A 21,256-nucleotide genomic window follows, 5' to 3' on the forward strand; every position below is an offset into this window, starting at 1 on the left:
GAGGCAATACTTTTCTATTTAAAAAATCTAGGTGATCAGATGTAAAGGGTTTTCATTCTCCATAATTTTATTTTTCAATTTTCAATTCGATTTGGTGTGTATCCAGCGACACTGACATGAAAATCTCGTGTGAGTTGTCAGCCATATGTAGTAGCGAAATTCGCCCTACAAAAGATACAAATATTTACCGAAAATAAATTTAACAGGATATAATGCTGAGATTGAAAGCTCAGAGACTATTAGTATGGATCATCAATCAGAGAAACACTCGAATAATATGTAGGTGAGTGTGTTGTGCGATGTAGTCTATATCTTGGGATTTGACGATGAACAAATATTGCATGAATTACTGTGGTTAATTTAAGACACCAAGAAAAGTAATGAAGAAGACCGTTGACGCACAGCATACCGTCAAAAGAGTATTCTTGCCCCCGTGAGAATTTCAAGTGACTTTCTTCACCATGGAGCCACATTCACCTTCATACAGTCAATCCCAATTAGAATTCGCATGCACGTTGATCGAAATTCACACCACTATAAACTGAATTTCGCGCCTAGACAAAGTGAAATTCGCCCTTTAGAAAATTGAAGTTCGCCCCTCTAGAAAAGCCATTTCGCACTTCAAGAAATCAAAATTCGCACGCACAGAAACGTAAATTCGCAACCGAGGAAACCACAATTCGTAGGACAAAAATGCAAAATTCGTGATAAAGTGAATTAGAAAGTCGCTTTACTATAATCGTGCGAAATATATATCAGATCCACAATGGGTTCGTAGGACTTCAATTGAGTGTAGTACATGAGTATTCAGTATTAGGCGATCTAAACTGATTCAGGTGAACGGCCTTCCAGTTTTGTAAATTGTTTAAAACTACGATGAAAAAGAAGGTTCACCTATGTAGTGCGAATTGTAGGAAAACTTGGGCGAATTTGAGAACCATCTGATTACGAATTATAGTTTCCATGTGTACGAATTGTTGATTCCAGAGGTACGAATTCTAAATTTTGGCCATGCGAATATTGGTTTTTTTAGTGCGAATTTGGATTTCTCGGAGGGCGAACATTAATATTCCGAAGGGCGAATTCATAGTTTTTCGAGCGGCGACTTTCAGTTTTTTGAGGTGCGAATTTCAATCAACGTGCATGCGAATTCTATTTGGGATTGACTGTATCTTTAGTGTTTGCTTGCGCCCTTCCAATCATGCCATTCTTAATTAATGGGGCAACACTCAGTTTCGTCATGACATTTTTTGCTCTATTAGCTGAACTCCATCTTTCGTCCTTTTTGTTTGAATATATTGCCATTTGCAAATAATTTGTTCTGGGATGTACCACAACCTAGAAAAGGCCCAGCCCACTATTGCCTCGCTTTTGCCTGAACTATCCAAAATTTTATGTCTCAGAGACCTGAACTAGACTGCTTATCCTGGTTTCTATATAATACACTTTTCTCTGTCAACTCGAATGCTTTTGGGGTTGAGCCGACTTTTTCGTAGCACTGATGGGGGCCGATTTCTATCTTTAAATCCACGCTTACAAAAAAGGTCTTGTCAAATTTTCCGAATATGAGTCGGTCCTGTAAGATTCGGCTATAGCTGGTGGCTATTGGTGTCAAGATTAGCCGCTGCGCAGCGTATGTAGAAAGTTTAACTTTATTATATATTCAGTTCTGGCCATCACGAAAACGGTTCGAGAGAAATCGTGTCGAAAGTATATACAGCATTCATAAGGCTCACTTTTTATTTTCGTAGTAATCCATGAGTACCTTGTATGTTAGGTACTTATTTGCCACGTAGATGTCGTAAACTTCTTCGTCTTCTATTACCGTTCTCCAAACAAAGTCAGAGTAAATATCCGCAATGAATGTAAGGGGTGCTTGTGAAACTATCAAGAAAACGTGAAATAATGACATGGGTGGATAGTTTAGGATTATCAAGTGGAAATGGAAATGATAGTTACCTTCCTTTTGCCATTGCGGCACATAGGCCAAAGACTCTGTTGTGCATATGCAAAAGTCTTATCTCATGCATCGAACAAAAATATAGCCATCCAAATGGAATTTACACAGTTCACCTTCTCCTTTCAAGGAACTACAATTTTCCCTTCAATAAAATGGAACTTGCCCTTCGAGAAACAAAAGTCATACATAGAATCTAATTCGCAACAGTACAAAAGGAGACTTGAAATAAGTAAATTTTATATTCGTTGCAACAATCGTCATTACATTCAAACGATTTGTGCCCACTATCTCCAAATTTGGAATATCGTTACAGTTAAGATACAAGCATATTGCTCGCATTACATTAACTCTCTCAAGTACAACAGATACTAGGATGGGTGATACCTAATAATTATCCCTGGTGTCCCATTAAGCTCTGGAACTGACTGAGAAGGACACCTACTACCTGACATTTACGGCTACAATAATAAAAGCTGTACGTGGTTGAAGCTAAATTGCAGCTTGTTCATCAATTTTGCGATGAAGTTTCTCTTTTATTCACTTTCAACTTTCGGTTTTCCAGCCTTCTGCTTTGAAGTGTATCCAAGGGCGTTCAATCTCTCGACCAAAGTAGGATGGTTTTGTGTGTAGGCAGAGTATAACCAGTCCATGCGGAAGGATGACAAATTTTCAACTTTAAGTTTGATAAGAGCAGATGCCAACTCTTCAGTGTATCCTTGCGCTTTCGCAAAATTGTCGGCCTGGTATTCATTCTTCCTGCTCATTAAATTTTTGGCAAATTTGACAGCACAGTCGACTGGAGCCTTAACATAAGAAAATAAAACAAAGGCAATCATCGGAGGGTAGTCATGGAAAAAGCCAAAGGAATGGAAGAACGACTTATTTTCGATAAATGCACGATACAAAACACAAGTCAACGTAATGGATGCTTGGTTAGAGAGAAGAAGCTGATAAACATGGTTTAACTTCCAGTGGCCAATCTCATGAGCCAAAACCGCAACAATCCCTTCTGTAGTACTTTGGTTAATCAAAGTGTCAAAAATGACAATCTGCTGACTCCAAGGCAAGCCACTGAAGAATGCATTTGAGTGTCCTGATCTGGACGAACCGTCAATGACATATACGCCAGAAAGAGGAAACCCATTTTTCGTGGCCAATTTTTCAATTTCGATCTTCAACTCCCCGTCTTCTAATGGAGTAAGCTTGTAAAAGAAAGGTAAGATCAATTTAGGCATGATAGTCATGAGAATGACTTGCAAAAGAAGCGTAAAAGCACAGGCATAAGAGATGAAGGACGTTCCAAAATAATCAATGATCTTCAAAAAGCCGTATACAGCTGGACCTCCCAACCCAAGCAGAACCAAAGCCAGCTTAATGGTATCCGATGCCCAAAGCTTTACAGTTGATTTATTAAACCCAAACTTCTGTTCCAACACAAAATCTTCATAATAAGTGAAGGGAAGCAGTTCCAAAGTTCCAAGAATAGAAGTTAACACAAACAATACTAAAGACTGGCTGATGAGCCCAGAACCGAAAAAGCGACCAATGACCGAAACTTGCGATAACGAGGACAACAAAGAACCCGACCACGACCAGAACTTCTGATACAAATCAAACTTGATATAAGCGAAGTCTTTGACCAAATTGAAAGTGGACTTTACAAAGGCGAAGGAGCTTCTTGCTCTGGCGTATTCTTGGGACTTGTCGAAAGTTTCTTTTGCAATCTCATTTTTGATCAGGGCCGGGGGTTCTGTCTTGCATTGCTCTTTGTATTGTCTGTAGCTGACATAAGTCTCAAATGTATACTTTCCTATCAAAAGTGTGGTGACAATAGACCTCCAGTGGTACGCCGGATTATCAAAAGCAGATATGATCTGATTGTCAGTAAGACGCTAGAATATTGCATTGCGAACAACATACCTTTCCAAAATCCATTATGTATGAAAGCTTGGAACTAATACAACTTGAGAAATAAATTCAGCCACCCTCTTTATAATGTCACAGAGGAAAAACGCGCATAATCATCCACGGCGCCAATCGGTCTTCGACATGAACATGCAGATGACAGCCACACATACCGTAAATTGACGTCTGTGCAGTATGTGCATAAAAAGATAAGATAGGGCCATTATCCAAATCCACTTGAGTGAGAGGCTTAATTTTCATGTAGGACTAAAAATGAATTTGGGCTGGTTGTGGAACTATGTACAAGTAGTATTATTTTAAAGGCTGTTTAGAGCCACGATACCCACATGAAGAGCGGTGTGCAAACCAAGAAAGCAAGAAAGATAGTAGTCAGTGGTTAGATCGAACTATTTGAACACCATTTGCATCAATTAAGACGATTGAAGGAAGCGAACGCAGAAAAATTTATTCCAGAGTCTGATAGCATTCCGATGTAAGATTGGATGTGGAGGTCAGATTATGATGTCTTTTCGGATAGATAACTGCTCATTTGGAATTGTGTAGTCTGCAATGTATTAATGGGCAAGTATAGCCGAGTCATACACACACACCTGTGCGTCGTGTATTCTGATTCTGTGACCCTATTCGCCTTTTCCAATCGATACATCAATCTAGTGCCATAGAACTGTGTGCTCTCTCCACTTGAATTCGCAATCGTATGAAGAAGAAATTCTTCTATGCTTGGTTCTTTGCTATACCTTTTGGGGTTACTGTGGGGATGCCAAAACGGACGTCAATGTTGACAGGTGTGTATAGGCCCAGATGCATGTGTGGAATATATTTTTTAGTGCAAATGGTACGTAACCATATAAACAAGTCAAAAGTGGGGAACAGAGGAGTCTTGGAGGTCTTGCCTTTTCAGTGAAATTGCATGACAAAGGGAAGGAGGGATATCTTTATGGATCTGTTTAGTTGGAGGGATTATAAAGCTAGAAAGTTCAATTCGACATCTCGAACTGGAATAGCATGAGCGGCTTCTTTATTCACGCATGCACCATGTACCTGTAGAATTACTGGCAGCAATCTTCTGTATTCCTAGCAGTTCTAATATTTTGGACGTGTTTGTATATTCAACAAGTCGTTAATAGCACCTCTTGGTAGCATTCCTAATTTATGCCATGTTGTACATTTTGAAAACGCAACTTATACAATCAACCCCAAATAGAATTCGCCTGCAAGTAGAAAATTAATGAGAATTCGCTTCTCGAAAAAGTGGAAGTCGCCCCCTCCGTAAAATGAAGTTCGCCCTCGAGAAATCAAAACCCGCACTTTAAAAAAACTCGAACACATGGAAATGTCATTTCGCAAATGGGGTCACACAATTCGTAGGACAACAAAGCAAAATTCGTGAAAAAATGAATTAGAAATTCGCTTTAGTTGTGACTAATTCTATGTTTCTTTCTTCAGATCTACAATGGGTACGAAAAATCATTAGAATGAGCTTTCAGTCATTGGCGACCTTAACTGATTCCAGTTTGTAGATTGATTTAAACTACATAGAAAGAGAATGTTAACTCGAAATTAGCAGATGTGGTGCGAATTGCACCAAAATTAGGGCGAGTTTGAGAATCATCTGATTACGAATGTTGTGTACGAATTGTTGATTCAAGAGGTCGAATTCTAATTTTTGCGCATGCGAATTCTGGGTGTCTTCAGTGCGAATTATAGTTTCTTGGAGGGCGAACATTGATAGTCTGTAGGGCGAACTTTACTTTTTCGAAGGGCGAATTTCAGTTGCTTGAAGCGTGAACTTCGACGTACGTATATGCGAATTTTATTTGGGGGATTTACAGTAAGACGTGTCAATTGCTTCACAGATGGATTATTGTATAACATGGATCCACACACCGAGAAGGGAAGTAATTATTTTGTACTCCATAAATGCCTCATCCAAAGATCATAGGGGTTTTTTTCTTAGATAATTTTGAATGTGACAGCCGCATGTTTCCATACCAATCTATTCGAGTCATGAAGCCCTCTATTATCACCGTTTTTGTAATAATTCCACAAGTTGAAGCTCAGGCTTGATTTCTAACATGATATTCGATCCCTCGCATACTCAGGAGCAGAAGCAAGCTAATTCTGCTTGAAATTGGATCTAACAGCCTCCATGATTTTTTCTGGATGCCCACCTTGTGATAAGCAGAATTTTTTTGCTCATGTCTCGCCCGCCATATGAGTAGTACATTATTCATCGTATTGAAAACGTTCATTGTATTCATGAAGGCAAAGTTTTCTACAAGGATCAAGATTTTGTTGGCTAAATGTATTATGGACAGCAAGTTTTCGTGTTTCCAGTCGCCGTTTCCTGGCCCTAATTTTAAACCTCATTAGACATGAAAAGAAAATGCCAAGTCAATTCTTGGGTGCCCCAATACAGGTTCATAACAGAGTAGATTACTCTACCACAGCGTAAATTTCTCTATACTTGAACCTCATGAATTAGTAATCATTGTGTTCATTTAGAATGTCCATGAAATTCATAGCGCTACGATCAAGTCGCTGTTTAAAATAGGTCCTTAAGCAATACGAAAAGACACGATTTCACGCCTATATTCATCGTATATACCCTTTGTTTTTTCTATTCATCACCTAAAGGCATATTATTAATACCAGTCCAGCCATAGGCAATCCAATAAAGAGTGCACATTAACTTAGTCACCGTGGTGACTCCACAGTTTGGCATACAGAACACAAGACCGTTCCATTAATTAATCCTTGGGTTCATCACCATGGTTTCGTTTTTCTACCACGACAACTTGGATACGCCAGAAAATTTCACTGACGAACATGACTCGGGCATCCCCGTTCCGCCAGAAAAGTTGGCAGAGCTTGGTGTGATCTACCGCTACATAGACAATATGCCCGAACTAGAAGCCTTGGCCAAGGAAAGAGACTACAAGAACCGGGACCAGGTCAAGCTCAACTTGGAATCTTTTGGTGGCGACAAAGAGGCGTACGATGCTAAGATGCGCCAGTTCTACAAAGAACACTATCACGAAGACGAAGAGATTCGGTACATTGTTGACGGCGAAGGCTACTTTGATGTGAGGGATCGGGGCGACCGTTGGATCCGGGCCAAGTTGACCAAGAACGACTTGTTGATTTTGCCTGCCGGGATCTACCACCGCTTTACGCTTTCGAGCCGTTTGAAGAATGTCACGGCATTGCGTCTTTTCAAAGATGAGCCAAAGTGGGAGGCCATCAACAGAGACGAAGGCCGTTTGACGGAAGCAAGACAACAGTACGCGAGATCTATTGCTGTTTAGGTGTTTATGAATATTCGAGTGACACACCTGTAGTATAAAAGGGCAGGCAGGCATTGAAGAAGGAAGCTAAACTGCTATTCTTTCAGTTCCATCACTTTATTCGACTATCCTTTTCCATCATGCTAATATCATGTTATTTATATAATGATGGCTATTCTATCGTACTATTCACATAATGCTGGCTATTCTATGTTATATGTATTCCTTCATCTTCCCACTTGTTCACAATTGCATCTACAAGAGTTGCTCTATCACTATCGTACATTATCCTATTGTCTCATGATCTTCACCTTGTTTTTCGTCATCCACTGCTCCATCTCTTTTTTCGTAGACACAAAGCTCTTCTCCACCTCTTCTCTTGTCTGAAGAAGCTGTTTTTTCTCCTCGTCCAATATCTTGATAACTTCGTCCACGGTCTTTTCAACCAAAACTCCACCGATCATCTTGAAGCACTTTCTTCCATTGCGTTTCTCTGGCGGGATCTCGGCCAAAGTCTTGTCAACTATATTGTGTTCCAGAACTTGCGAAGTGATTGTCGAAAGCTGACTTTGCAACTCCGTCAACGCCTCTTGGTAATTGTTATATTGCGCCTGGAGCTGCTGTGCTTTTTGCTCCTGTGCCTGTTGTTTTTCCGCCTCTGACATATTGGTGAAGAAGCTTGGTCTGGAAAAGCCTTGTGTAGTGCACACCAGTACCTCTGACGTCTAACAATTTGGTGTGGGCCGAATGGTTCTACGCAAATGTCAATGGTAAATTATGCTAAATCTTTGTAAGTGTCTAAATCCGAGGCTTCATAATGCACACATGTAGAAGGATTTAAAAAGCTCAAGTATGGCGAAGTGAGGGTTTTATTTTTTTCTGACCTCTTTTCATCATCACTCATCTCTGGCTTTTCGGAATTCAAATGGACTCTAAAACAAGAGACTAATCTTTAGGCGATTAGTTGAAATTGACGACGGTTCAGTTATCTTGCCAAATCTACTTCATAGTTTCTCAACTACGTCTATTTTATACCTTGGCCGCATTTATTTCTGTTCCTAGTTGGCCTTGCTAGATGGTTTTTCCTCCTCCTTGGTCTCCTTCTCTAATTCTTTTCTCTCAACTTTCTTCTCATCACCAATAAACAAAAAGATAGTGACAAATACAAGCCAGGCAATGACAACGAAGCTGGCACTAGCCACATACATCCATGCGTTAGTGATCTCCCACGATCTCTTGTACTCGTCGTTGGCCAAGTGTCTCACTGCAACAATTCTTTTGTCATTGAGGAAAGACAAGCCTGGTCTCTTGTAGTCCAACTCGAAAGTAAACATGCCGTGGTGGTCTGGGATGGTGAATTGCACGTAGAAGATGCTCATGTCCTCAGGTCCATCGGGCGTCGAACTTCCTGGTCCTAAAAGGGTCATGTTTAATCTCTGGTATGGGTCCAACATCTTGAAAGACAACTGCAAAGCATCATCGTCATTTGGAACATATGGAACCCACTCACCCCCAACATATTCGGATACACCGACAGTATAGTATACTTCGTCTTTAACTTTGTACAACGTGCGGTTCGAAAGTCCTGGTTCCAGCACGCGGTAGTGTTCAACAAACTGTAATTTCAAAACTCCACGCTCGTGGAAAACCCACAGAAGAGCATCGCGAGTAAGCAAACTTTCTGAGCCAAACCATGCTCCACGGCCATTGTTCAAGCCTTGGAATGCTGCGGCCAAGAATCCTTGTTCGCCCACGGTCCATGTTTTTTCTTCAGTCAAAAATTCGTCCTTGGGACTTGCACAGAAAGACAATTGAGGTGCTTTGACCAATGGGAACACGAGAGGACTGTTAGAAACAAGCGCAGCGGTGCCCTTGTAAGTTTGTGGGTCGAGCAGAGGGAGAACCACCGAGTTGGCGACTCTTCCGGAATCCACCTCCACAGGCGCAAAATGGCTCGCCACGGCATAGCCCTTTGGCGCAGGGAAAATTCCGGCCTGCGCCAAAAATAAACGCACTTCTTCTGGAACAGTGTGCGTAGCCAGACTTACAGCCACGATGTTACCGCCCTTGTTGAAGAAATCAAGCAATTTGTGCTTGTTGACGATATTTTTCGCCGCAGCTGCTCTTTTCGACGACGGCAAAAACACAACGTGGTGGTAAAGGGCGTCTTCACCCAAGAAAAGCTCAGCTTCGCTATCTGAGTACTCAATGGTTGTGACGTTGTAGTCTTCGTTGAGTTTGAAAACAGAAACGGCTTCCTCCTGGTTCTCAGTAAGTTTGGGGTCTAAGACCACCAAAACTTGAGTGGTATTCCAGACCCCACTGTGGAGACACCATGCGGACACCAAAAGTGCCAAAAACGGCAACACGCGACCGATTGGGGAGAAGATCATTGATGGTGGGAGTTGGAAAACAGATTGAAGATACGTGGTGCGTTTGTAGTTGTATGCAGGTCGGTGCCAACGAGTGTCTTTGGTACTAGAGATGTTGAATTTGAATTTCAGTGAAAGAAGAGAGAAGACGTTCAGGAGAATAGAAAGTTTTTCAGAGAGAAGTAAAACTTGCTTCGTATAATTTCCCTTAAAGTTGGTGTCCAATCTGGTGAATACAGGGAGGTACTGATGAGAATTAAATCGTAGAGTAGTCGCTTTAAGGTGAACAACGGAGAAGTGTCATCATTTATAGGTTCGTAGATTGACAATTAGTAATCAAAATGGAGGGATCCAGACATAAGGGCAGAATCGATCGTCTGTTTAAATCCATTGCACTGCGATGCCATTGAGCAAAGGAAACAAGATAAAAAAGAGAGAAAAGATGGCTGGGGATAGAATATACCAGTAAGTAGCAGATGCTTCGAAAACAACAATTGTCTCTTTATCGTTTGAGGAGCAGACGTTTCCTGATCATCTATTTTCCGAAAACATTGACAATTTTGATTACCACTACCGGAAAAAAACTTCTTTTGTCGCTGATCTTCATTAAAATGTGCTTTGGGTTAACCATATTATTTCATGAGGCAAAGTTCTGCTTTCAGATTATACATCCGAATCCATTCAGCACCAAAGCACAAATTGGCACATTCCTAGTATGCACACAGACATCTAGATATGTGCTACTCATCTGCCGGATTGCGCATCTACTACTCTTCATGATGAAAATCAAGGTTGAATTTCTCGGCGGCCTCGACGTGATTTCCAATCATGTCCGGGAGCATAAACTTTCGCTTCCATTAGAAGAGGGCCAAGCGACCATGAAAGATGTGATTTCGCACGTCGTTTCTTCAGTGATTGCCGATCCTAAAGACATTCCTGTTTTCCTCGAGGAAGGAACAGTTCGCCCAGGCATCTTGGTGCTTATAAACGACACGGACTGGGAGTTAGAAGGCATGGAGGACTATGTTGTGGAGTCTGGCGATGTTTTTACATTCACTTCCACTTTGCACGGAGGATGAGAAGATGTGATATCTGAAGAATATAAGGGCAAACAGCGTGAATAGAGGTAATAGCATAAAGTCAAATTATTGAGCAAATAATGTGAATAGAAGTAATAGTATACCGACAAAGTACGATTGCGTCTTGAAATGTCTCCTCTCTTGGCCTTTTACCCAGATAATGTTTTCCTTTCCCACATCTGTCCTCTTTTTCCTTTTAGCTTTGCTTTTAAGCTCATTTCTCTCGTTAGCAAGGTACGATGTGACACCCAAGCACACCCCGTCCCGCCCATTGTCGTGGAACAAGGGTAACAGTTGACGTTTCGCCATGGCGAAGGATTTCTACCGGAATTTCCAGACCAATCTTCTCCTGAACACGAGCGGCAAGCGCAGTGAGCCCAGCATGGTTGGACGCGTCGATGTCAGTGTCAAACGAAACGATGCGGTCTCCTGGCCGCAAACCACATGTGGCAGCAGGGCTTTCGGGCGCCACCTCGCGGACAGTGGCAAATGGCTTTTTTGCAGCCGTCAGTGGCGATTCGCTCACTTGAAGAGATTCGATTTGTGGGTTTGTAGCCGCCAGGAGGCGCTCGGCCAAGTGTGTTTCGAGTAATCGTAATACAAGAGAGTGGTCGTTTCGGAGTCTGATGATATTGGTCCGGACAAGACGAATACTCACTACGTCAACGTCGTTCCTTGGAAAGCCATCAACCACAAGAGGCGTATCCATATCAAAATTGTAGGTGTTATGTAAAAGATCAAAAAGCGTTTCCAAAGTGGATTCCAAATGCGTTTTAGCCTGGGCCAATTCGGGATACCGCATGCTTTCAAGCTCAACCTGTTCATAGGACGGAATGTCCAAGTTGAGACTCTTCATTGCTCCGGCAAAAGTTGCTGGGTTGGGCCGAGTCATATTTGAGGTTATGAAAGAAGTTTAAGTTTGTAAATTTCTGGGGTATGTGATGGCAAGCCCGTACCTCCGACAACATGGTGAATGCATTTTGCAAAATATGAACATGCCTCTTCCTTGCTTTTCAATCGAGTTACAGACCGTCGAATATTACATTTCGGTTTTTAAAGTTTGGTTTTTTTCGGGTTTCTTTAAATTCATGGTTTGCAGTATGTTTTGGTAGCTCTTTAGAATTCGCATTTACTGAATTGATAGCACACTTTTTAGGCCAAGTATGGATAGAAAAAATGAGTCTCGTTCTCATTAGCAAGAAGATTCTGTTTTATACTACATGGATTTGCCTTCAGAACCTTGGAAACTACTTGAGTATCTTTTACGACTGATAAAGCATCAGATTTTCTGAATCTGATCGTCACGCCGATTAAAAGTACTTTCCAGCTTTTTGGTGTCATAACTTGTTCAGTGTACCAATGATGTAATTTTCATTGTAGAAATACATTAGGTCATTCGAGAGCCGATGATTGATTATTGCTGATATCTCTTCAAAGGATCTCGGGGTATATTGTTCTCAAGGTGGATGAACCTATTCTTCAACGGGTACAGTAAGGCAATCTAAGGTTTACTGGCGGTTTTTAATGAAGATTTTATTAATCTATGTGGAGAAAGAAGGAAAACATTGCGTATTTTTAAAATATTTGTATGAGTTTTGAATAATAGAACGCAATTGAGCATGTATGACGCCTTTAACACGTAAATATCGCAGGTTATATCCTTTGGCTATCCTTACTGGCCAATTATTGGATAAAAAATGGGCTGTTTTTTTTTTTTATTATTTTATTTTGCTTTTCCTTTTTCTTTTTTTTTATTTATTAGATTAATGTAGATGCAACTCTAAAGTTGCGATCGACTATAAAGAATGGCATTCTCCTACTTCACAATTAGATGTAGCAGTACTTTTTGACAACGAATAGATCACCCCTCTTCTCACCAACTTAGCGACAACACTTCTTGTCCATGTCCTGAGAGTCACTGAGACAGCTTCCGTTCAAAGGCTCATTGTATGTAAAAAGAAGACGGCCCGCAAAAGCTCCCAAAATACAGCAGATGATTATGTACCCGTTGTAGTACATGAACAACAACATAATAATGTAAGACAACCCCCATTCAATGGTGAACAAAACACACCGAATAAGATGTTCGAAAGGCAGAGCCATGATTCCCGAAGCAGGCACAGGAGCAAAAAGCCAGCGGTGGCTAATGGCATGGACAGCAGGATTGACGGCAATAGTGGCGCTTTTGCTGGATTCCATTTCCAATTTGGAGTTGTCAGCCGACTCTTGGGCAGAGTATTTCGTGATAAGAGCCGAGTCATATTCACGAGCAAAACGGTGCAACCACTGGGACACCAACACCAAAAAGAAAACACCAATACATGAGCCGGCAAAGGCACCCTTGGATTTATTGTGCCAGCTTCTAGCAATGAAACACGAGTCCACAGTATACCAGTTCCAAAGCATGGAGATTTTACATGCGTGGGGGTTGGCTTTTCCACTCATTCCACCCATGCTCATTCTGGAGAGTTCTTGAGGCAAAGACATTGTTGTGTATCCAGCTGGTTTAATTTGTGGTTCTACAGCCGTCCCACTTTGTCCTTATATACTTTTTTCAGCATGGGTCCTTAGAGCACATTAGTCTCCCAAAAAGGGAAATGATATTTGCTCTAGGGTCCACTTATCTGGGTTTAATTTTGCTCGCTTCGAGCTCCACCTAACAATGTTGAAATGAGTTGTTTCTTTTCTCGTACCATTGTTCTTCTTGAAAAAATGTCCTATTCTTTTTTAAGCAGATGCATCTCTGCCCCAACCTATCTTCTCGTTCCGCATATTCGAGGTTTGCGAAATCCAACCATTTTCGTGCACGACAATGATCTGGTATTACTATAAATTATATCTATTTTTTGTTGTTATTCTTTTCTTTTTATTTTTTTTTTTTTTTTTTTGCCTTCCCTTCTTATTATCCACATGCCTTTTCTTGTTTCGTGTAGCTGAACACCTTTAGGTAGTTTCATGCATAATCATGTTGTGCGCCGCGCCCCAATCTTTTGGACAATCTACGCCTGGTAATTTTCGATTGAACTCAGTTTTCATTGAAACTAGGCCCCATGGTAGAACGAGCCTGTTGCAAACGGTTTTCCACCTCGGACTGTAATCGGGCCAAAAAATCTTGGAGTGCCAATATGCCCTTTTCGTCCTGTTGAAAGGAGCGCGTGTCGTCTGGATCCAGCTCGCATGAAAGAAGAGAGGAATCAAAAAGTGAATCGGCAGATGTTGAATAGTTATCGAGATCCATGAGAAATAGAAGTATCGTGGAAAAAAAGGTGTTTGACGAGCAAGATTCAAGTTAGTTGCCCCTTCGATGTTTTCTTTTTTAGCGTTTTCATCGCTGGTTATGGCGTCGGATATGTTTACGAGACGTGGGGAAGAGAAACCGTTTTACGAGTAGTCTGAGAAAGCTCGCGGAAAAGTTCGAACAAAGCCGTCACTTTGTATTCTTTTATTTTTTTTTATGAGTTCCATTTATTGAGCACCAAAGTCGTCAAGAATCTCTCAAGCCAACACTTATGTTGTTATTGTTAATTCACATGACGAGTCTAAATAGTCGGATTAAGGTTATTCGGAAAACTCGGAAAAACAGTTTGCACATGGATTTCTTGTGCAATACGAGAAATCTCGTAGTACATGGACAGATGGAATTTGCCCGAATTGCTTCACTATAAGTGACCGAGTATAGCTTTATTTAACTTCACTTACTGCAAGTTCAAGAGATCAAAAAAGATGTTTCCTCCCACCAGAGAGCCAGTTTGAACCTTGTGTGAAATTTATTCTCAAGTCTCAAGCCTTAGATAAGAGTTGATGATCGCTTATTTGCACATTATTTGTACATCCTCGTAGTCCAATTCATGATGACGTCGCATCTGCAGGGGAATACGTTAGTGGCCGCTTTTTCTTGCTTGTTGTGTATGGGCGAGCTTGAACTATAGACCCTCTGTACACTATCTGTAGTGGACCCTATACGGTATAGCCTGGCTACCTGCAGTATACAAGTGCATACAATTTCTTATCTGAACGGCCGTTTCCCGACTGTTTGCTGCTTAGACACCTTTACCGTGTCAGTTATATCGACATCGAAACAAGAGAAACGTGACAGTTTTGAGATCCAGTAAACTATTCTTTGCAGTTGTGCACATATTATCTTATAGGTATACGTAAGCTCACGTGACAGGCCCATTAACGATCTCTATCAATCTGACTAATTGTCAGCATCTTCTAGGACATGCTTCATCTCACACAAGAACATATAGACCATCTCAACAAGACGCTAGTGGAACTTTCAGCTCCGGAGATTTTGGCCTGGGCGGCCGTCACTTTTCCCGATTTGTACCAGACCACTGCCTTTGGTCTCACAGGTTTGGTGATTATGGACATGATCTCCAAGCAGAAGCCCGTTGACTTGATTTTCATCGACACTTTGCACCATTTCCCGCAAACCTATGACCTTGTGGACAAGATCAAGGCCAAATACAACCCCAAATTGCATGTGTACAAACCAAAGGACACCGAAACAGAAGCGGAATTCACGAAAAAGCATGGCGACTCGTTATGGGAAAAAAACGACGAGCTCTACGATTTCCTTGTTAAGGTCGAACCTGCGCAGCGGGCCTATAAAGAGCTTGGCGTGAAGGCTGTTCTTACGGGCCGCAGAAAAAGCCAGGGCGGAGCCCGGGCCGCTTTGCCTGTGGTGGAGGTCGAACAGTCCAGTGGCATCATCAAAATCAACCCATTGTGGGATTGGGACTTTGCCCAGGTTAAGCAGTACATTACCGAGCACAATGTGCCTTATAATGAGTTGTTGGATTTGGGTTACAAGTCTGTTGGCGATTGGCACTCGACGGTTCCTGTTGCGGAAGGCGAAGACGAGAGAGCAGGAAGATGGAAGGGCCAGGCAAAAACAGAGTGTGGAATTCACGAAACATCCAAGTTTGCGCAGTATTTGGCCAGCCTGGGCGCCTAGGGCGGAGGAGACATGTATATTTATTCGAAGTAGAATCTAAACGTGGTTTGTCTGGGTGTAGTGAAAAAAGCCTTCAAGGTGCGGCGGTCGGGTCAAGAATGGCTAGAACTCCTGTAAGTTCTGAATATTCATCAAGGGTCATTCTATCTCACTTTGAGATTTCCTTCCCTTCGTACTGCTGCATCATTGCAATCTAATGAATGCGGGTATCATCCCAATTCATGCCCACAAATCGGGCACCGGTATATCATGTTTATAGTTCAGTCGAGATAAGTGGTCTAGCCCAAAACTTTTAACCTAAATATTCGTTGTTCAAAAGACGCTTGATGACTTTCCTTTGATGATGTACATTGCAAAAATCTGGTCGAGATATTCTACTGTTGTATACCTCTCTTTGTAGTTTTCAGCAAATATAAGGTGCTTTGTAGTAAACGTGGTTGAGCACCAGCAATGTTCGAGCTCGATACCCTGTCTTAATATCTACTCGCTAAACTACAGTCCGTGGCCATAAGCTCCATTATTTGACCAAAGTTTGTACGCTGGAAAGATGTGGATGTATGACTCAAACTAGCAACCACATCCGACTCCCGGCTAGCACAATCGTCATAAAGGAATCAAAACTTACCAGATCTCGGATGATTTTTATGTACGAAACCGGTGTGTAGCGCTGCTGATTTCCATTCTATGAGCGGAATTCTTATCGTTCTGTTAGGCAAATGAGTTGTGTATATGTCGAAATTACAAATTGAATTTGTGAGCAGATACTGCAAATTACCGCTTCTGACTACTGTACGGAAGATAGACGTGATAGCAAAGTTGGCGTATTATTTGCGCTTGAACACCCTTTTCTTTTGACACAAGGTACTCGTGTTAGAGTAAGCTTGAAAGATAAAAGGAGCGCAAATATCATTAGCAAGACTAATAGAAGATGAAAACCCTAAATATAAACAGATCTACTCATTATACCGTCTCTCGAAATTTGCAATCAAGTAGTTCTGATGCTCGCCCAATAGGGAAATGGCTGATTGCGCTTAAATGCGCTTGTATCTCCAGGTTTCGCGCACAAAAAAGCGGAATTGCGCGCCCAAAACGGAAAATCGCGGAATTGCCAATCTCTAGATATAGCGTTCCAAATCTACCTTGTCTTCTGGCTATACAGAAAATGCTTCAAGATGCAGCAATCGTTACCGCACGGTATGTCTTGGAAAACAAGAATGCTTTCCTAGGCGCAATTATCTTATCGTTGGCTTTGTTCAAGCTTGTCATCTATCCGTTCTACTTATCTCCACTCAAAGATATTCCAGGACCCTACTGGCACCGTGTTTCCCACCTTCCAGCTTTGGAGGGCCAAAGAAGACACGTATGGATCAAAAAAGTGCATGACTTGCATGCCCAGTACGGGAAAGTGGTCCTTCTCTCACCCACAGCTGTGTCCTTCAACGAGGACCCAAAGTATGTCCACGATATATATGTGAAGAACATGCCCAAGGCTCAGTTCTATGCCAACTTCACTAATCATGGGCCCAGACCAAACATGTTTGCCAGTTTGGACAACAAGGCACATCTCCGGTTCCGGCGTATGATCCAGAACCTCTATTCCAAATCAGCCATCTTTAATCCCAAGAATTCAACCAGAAACAGTGTGGTGGAGAAAGTGGGCCAGTTGGTTCTGCAAGTAACACGGTCTTCTGTTCTGGGAAAAGAACCTGACTACATCAACGCTCGTCTGGCTCTGAATCATAATGGAAAGGGCTATGCATTGGGCAGTTTGGACTGGTTCAACAAAAAGGGCAAATCTTCGAACTTGGGAATCGACGTTCACTCACTTTTCGGTGCTTTTGCTATGGACAATATCAGTGCTTTTGAGTTGGGTCCCGAAAACGGAACGAAAATGTTGTTGAACCCGGAAGACCGCTACTATCTCATACCATTCCGTTTGATTGTCGATATGACATTCTGGACCACTTTAATGCCACGCTTCTGGGATATAGCTGCTGGTCCAGTTATTCGCAAAGCATCTCGGCTCATCGAAAAATGGCAATTGGACTTGTATGCTAAAGCAGAGGAGAATGTGCCCCAACGGGCTCCAGGACAAAACTTGTCTACGTTGGAAACTTTGAAAAAGCACGGTCTCCAAGGAAAAAATGCCTACTCTTCGCTCACAGATAACATTTTTGCCGGCCACGAAACTACAGCAATACAGTTAACATACACGTGTTACGAGCTCTCAAGGCCGGCCAATAAGCATAGACAAGAGCAGCTTCAGAAAGAACTTCGTGAGCATTTCGGTTCCCCCAACGGAGATTCTGAAGTCATTGACGACTTGGAAGCGGTGGACCGGCTTCCTTACATGGAAGCTTTGATGCAAGAGACTTCTCGCTTGCATGCGGCAATTCCAGGGGCAGAACCTCGAGTGACAGACAAAAATTATGAGGTTGTTGTCGGAGAAAAGAAGGTTTCATTGCCGGTGGGAACGGAAGTTTCCATGCAGCCATATCTGATGCACCGGGTGACTTCTGTCTTCCCCGATCCGGAACTTTATCTTCCAGAAAGATGGTTACAGGAGCCAGGCGAATCTGAAGACGATTATGCTGCGAGAATGACAAACATGCAGCGTTACATGATGGGCTTTGGCAAAGGTGTACGCATGTGTTTGGGGATGAACTTGGCTCGAATTGAAATGAAAATGGCCTTGGCAAACTTGTATTGGCGCTACAGCTCGGACATTTGCCGTGATTGGTGTACGGTGAACGAAGAATCAGAGAAAGCCACGGCTTTGAATGGTGCAAAGGCTGGGCTTCCTGTGGGATTGCATCTGGCAGTTTCGCCAGCCGACAGTGACGAAAAAATGATGCTGATGTTTGATGCTTACACAACGCGGCCTTTGCACGATGAGTGTTGGTTGGAGTGGCTGGTTTATTAGGAGAATTTGTATTTGTATTGCAATACATTCGCCATTTCATGCAGTGAGAATATACACGGTTCATTTTTGACCACCATGCAATCACACACAAGAGAGTACTATAAAGACTATCAACAAGAATGTCTTCGTGTCGAGAATACTTCTCATGGTGTTTGGATGGTAGGAAAGCTTACAAGTGGAGATATGTGGCAATATTGTCGCAACTTTAGCATTGGGCTTTCATCTTTAAGTAGATCAAAACTAAACTCTTTCAGTTGAAAGTCCTGTTGTCTAGAAGCAGGCCTGTCCGTCTCAAAGGGTAGATATACCCCCTCTTCCTTTTTCAATTTACTTTTTCTGGCGTTCACGATTGAAGTAAATAATATATTCACCACATTATGGTAAGTAACAGACACACAAAAATGGAAAAACAAATTACAAGAATCCTCTTGAAGCAAGATCATCAAAAGATTTTTGACTGTTGAGACCACTTAGCCACAACTTGAGTTTATATAGTTATAATGTGCGTTCTGGGACTTCAAGGTCAGAAAAAGGCGAATTCTATCATTGGGCAATTACTGGCGATTGAAGACGGTTAGTCAACTCAAGGATGGATTTGGACTTTTGAGGGATAAATCTCTAGTCTGATGTCTTCAAAAAGACTACTCCATTCAAAAGGGAAAGAATGAACGACTAAATTCCCAAATTGTTGACGCAAGAAAGTGAACGACCATTTACGAAACGAGTAAAAGTGTTGGATTTACCTAACACACGTAGCTCCATTATAAGGTGCTCAAAGGATGTTGGATATTACCGTAAACATCATCAGTTGTTCGATTTACATCTAAAGACCCTACTTGAGATATTCAATATTTCCCGAGGACAATAGAAAGGAGCTATACTGTGAACTAACTATGATCTGTATCCTCTTGAAAACTGGCTGGGGCTTGAACAGCTGAAACTAGTCGAATACACATACGGCATTTTTGGTTCATAATGAGCTTTATGAGTGTTCAGTCGTCCAATAGGTGCACAAGTCCGAAACAGAGTATACGTATCATGTGCTAAGTGTGGCAGATATTTTCTCATTCGGAACAAGTGTCATTCGATGCATCAAAAGCCGATTCATGCTACGTCGGATAATTTCCCACTCAAACTACGTCGTTGCCATCTCCTACTAGAGAAAGAATCTCCAGACTCTTAGTGTTTGTCTTCTCTGCACATGTACAATCCTTCTCCTCTCCTGTCATTCCAGTTGTGGCCCATTGCATACACACTTCACATGATAATGCGCATGCTATAATGAACGGAGGCATTATTCAATTCGGGCCATCTAGTCCGGCCTCGCTCTATATATATCGCCTTCCATCATTGGTGTTTTGTATGCTTTTTCTTTTGTACCTTTTCACTTGTACCTTCTTTCTTTATCGCCGTTCCAAAAATGGCCCTGGTGTGCATCGGAATGAGTGACTTATACGAAGGCCCAAAATCCGGGGTCACCTGTCCGTATAGACACACATTCTTAAACTTGAGCACATTGGTCTGAGCTCAAATAGCCCGAATCTTTTTTGAAGACGCCGGCCCTGCTAGTGTCTCGACACTCCCATTCAGCCCAAAAAAGACCTTACGCCAATGATCCAGAATGAGCCGCTCTAGCCGAAAATCGGGCGGCACGTGCAGGATACGGTTGCTTCTACATATGGGTGCGTAGGCCCATATATGTATCGGTTGCCTTCAGGCAAAAAGTGTAGAAACGTGCAGAGATTTTTTTTTCTTGCTAGCTTTTTTGCTTCTTCCCCGACTTCTTTTGTTTTTTCTTTCATGCTTCCCTTTGCCATTCCTTATCCGCCTGAACAGGCCAATGGGTTTTGGGGCGTCCCCACTTCAACTATCGACTGGTGCGAAGAAAACTATGTGGTTTCCCCATACATTGCTGAGCTGTTAAACACCGTCACCAATGCGGGATTTATAGCATTGGCGTCTTTTGCCATCTACAACGCCCACAAAAACAAGGTGGAGTTCCGCTTTGTGCTTCTGGCGTTTGGCTTTTTGCTTGTGGGAATCGGCTCCTGGTGGTTCCACATGACTCTCCGGTACGAGTACCAGCTTTTGGACGAGCTCCCGATGATTTACGCCACGTGTATTCCCTTCTGGAGCGTCTTCTCTGAGTTCAGGTCTACTCGGAGCTCCTGGGCTGTTGGTGTGGGCATTTTCACCGCAGCCAATATTCTCACGGCCGTGTATTTGCACTTTAAAGACCCAACTATCCACCAGGCAGGATATGCTTTGCTCAATGTGGGGATCATCATTGAAAGCATCCGGTTGACTCAGAAACACATCCACGATGCGGCTGAGGCCCGCAAGATGAACCGCACCATGATTTTTGGCGTGTCTATCTTCTTGCTTGGTTACTTTTTGTGGAACTTGGATATCCACCTTTGCGAACTGGCCAGATCCAAGCGCAGAGAGTGGGGAATGCCTTATGGCTTTGTTTTGGAGGGTCACGGCTGGTGGCATTTGTTCACCGGTATCGGTGTCTACTTCTACTTGGTGTATGTAGAGTACTTGCACTGCTGGTTGGCTGGCACTAACAGCTTCTATCTGTTAGACTACAAATTCGGCTTGCCCTTGATATCTTTGCAAGATCCCGAAGGCTTGGCTGCGCACAGAAAGGCTCTTTCCACGAAAAAGCTCGAATAAGCGTTCCAAGTGTATTTGCATTCTGCCACCTGTCCATAGAATTTTAACAGCATTGCCAATAACTATTGTA

At 42.3% G+C, this 21,256-nt stretch overlaps 11 protein-coding genes across 11 annotated transcripts; 5 read left to right on the forward strand and 6 right to left on the reverse strand. All coding sequences in view use genetic code 12, as the record gives it.

Moving 5' to 3' along the window:
• Positions 1 to 2,493: 2,493 nt before the first annotated feature.
• Positions 2,494 to 3,895, reverse strand: FOB63_005093 (M48 family metallopeptidase; the record flags this gene model as incomplete). Its single annotated transcript, XM_002617221.2, has 2 exons — positions 2,494 to 3,834; positions 3,881 to 3,895. 2 exons carry the CDS (start codon positions 3,893 to 3,895, stop codon positions 2,494 to 2,496), a joined length of 1,356 nt encoding a protein of 451 aa, XP_002617267.2.
• A 2,762-nt stretch (positions 3,896 to 6,657) lies between these two features.
• ADI1 (acireductone dioxygenase (Ni2+-requiring)) lies at positions 6,658 to 7,194 on the forward strand (the record flags this gene model as incomplete). The annotated part of the gene is made up of 1 exon (XM_002617220.1): positions 6,658 to 7,194. The coding sequence occupies one exon, from the start codon at positions 6,658 to 6,660 to the stop codon at positions 7,192 to 7,194; it is 537 nt and encodes a 178-aa protein (XP_002617266.1).
• A 269-nt stretch (positions 7,195 to 7,463) lies between these two features.
• On the reverse strand, positions 7,464 to 7,838 carry FOB63_005095 (tubulin-binding prefolding complex subunit; the record flags this gene model as incomplete). Its single annotated transcript, XM_002617218.1, has 1 exon — positions 7,464 to 7,838. One exon carries the CDS (start codon positions 7,836 to 7,838, stop codon positions 7,464 to 7,466), a length of 375 nt encoding a protein of 124 aa, XP_002617264.1.
• Positions 7,839 to 8,231: 393 nt separating this feature from the next.
• Positions 8,232 to 9,566, reverse strand: WBP1 (dolichyl-diphosphooligosaccharide-protein glycotransferase; the record flags this gene model as incomplete). The annotated part of the gene is made up of 1 exon (XM_002617217.1): positions 8,232 to 9,566. The coding sequence occupies one exon, from the start codon at positions 9,564 to 9,566 to the stop codon at positions 8,232 to 8,234; it is 1,335 nt and encodes a 444-aa protein (XP_002617263.1).
• A 755-nt stretch (positions 9,567 to 10,321) lies between these two features.
• Positions 10,322 to 10,624, forward strand: URM1 (ubiquitin-related modifier; the record flags this gene model as incomplete). Its single annotated transcript, XM_002617216.2, has 1 exon — positions 10,322 to 10,624. One exon carries the CDS (start codon positions 10,322 to 10,324, stop codon positions 10,622 to 10,624), a length of 303 nt encoding a protein of 100 aa, XP_002617262.2.
• A 226-nt stretch (positions 10,625 to 10,850) lies between these two features.
• On the reverse strand, positions 10,851 to 11,516 carry FOB63_005098 (uncharacterized protein; the record flags this gene model as incomplete). Its single annotated transcript, XM_002617215.1, has 1 exon — positions 10,851 to 11,516. One exon carries the CDS (start codon positions 11,514 to 11,516, stop codon positions 10,851 to 10,853), a length of 666 nt encoding a protein of 221 aa, XP_002617261.1.
• A 989-nt stretch (positions 11,517 to 12,505) lies between these two features.
• On the reverse strand, positions 12,506 to 13,111 carry FOB63_005099 (copper transporter family protein; the record flags this gene model as incomplete). Its single annotated transcript, XM_002617214.1, has 1 exon — positions 12,506 to 13,111. The coding sequence occupies one exon, from the start codon at positions 13,109 to 13,111 to the stop codon at positions 12,506 to 12,508; it is 606 nt and encodes a 201-aa protein (XP_002617260.1).
• A 538-nt stretch (positions 13,112 to 13,649) lies between these two features.
• FOB63_005100 (uncharacterized protein) lies at positions 13,650 to 13,862 on the reverse strand (the record flags this gene model as incomplete). The annotated part of the gene is made up of 1 exon (XM_066102458.1): positions 13,650 to 13,862. One exon carries the CDS (start codon positions 13,860 to 13,862, stop codon positions 13,650 to 13,652), a length of 213 nt encoding a protein of 70 aa, XP_065958223.1.
• Positions 13,863 to 14,846: 984 nt separating this feature from the next.
• Positions 14,847 to 15,584, forward strand: MET16 (phosphoadenylyl-sulfate reductase (thioredoxin); the record flags this gene model as incomplete). The annotated part of the gene is made up of 1 exon (XM_002617213.2): positions 14,847 to 15,584. One exon carries the CDS (start codon positions 14,847 to 14,849, stop codon positions 15,582 to 15,584), a length of 738 nt encoding a protein of 245 aa, XP_002617259.2.
• A 928-nt stretch (positions 15,585 to 16,512) lies between these two features.
• FOB63_005102 (uncharacterized protein) lies at positions 16,513 to 18,507 on the forward strand (the record flags this gene model as incomplete). Its single annotated transcript, XM_002617212.1, has 1 exon — positions 16,513 to 18,507. The coding sequence occupies one exon, from the start codon at positions 16,513 to 16,515 to the stop codon at positions 18,505 to 18,507; it is 1,995 nt and encodes a 664-aa protein (XP_002617258.1).
• Positions 18,508 to 20,205: 1,698 nt separating this feature from the next.
• On the forward strand, positions 20,206 to 21,186 carry YDC1 (alkaline dihydroceramidase; the record flags this gene model as incomplete). Its single annotated transcript, XM_002617211.1, has 1 exon — positions 20,206 to 21,186. The coding sequence occupies one exon, from the start codon at positions 20,206 to 20,208 to the stop codon at positions 21,184 to 21,186; it is 981 nt and encodes a 326-aa protein (XP_002617257.1).
• Between the last annotated feature and the right edge of the window lie 70 nt (positions 21,187 to 21,256).

This window comes from Clavispora lusitaniae, assembly GCF_014636115.1.
Source record: "Clavispora lusitaniae strain FDAARGOS_655 chromosome Unknown tig00002663_pilon, whole genome shotgun sequence".
Taxonomy (NCBI): domain Eukaryota; kingdom Fungi; phylum Ascomycota; class Pichiomycetes; order Serinales; family Metschnikowiaceae; genus Clavispora; species Clavispora lusitaniae.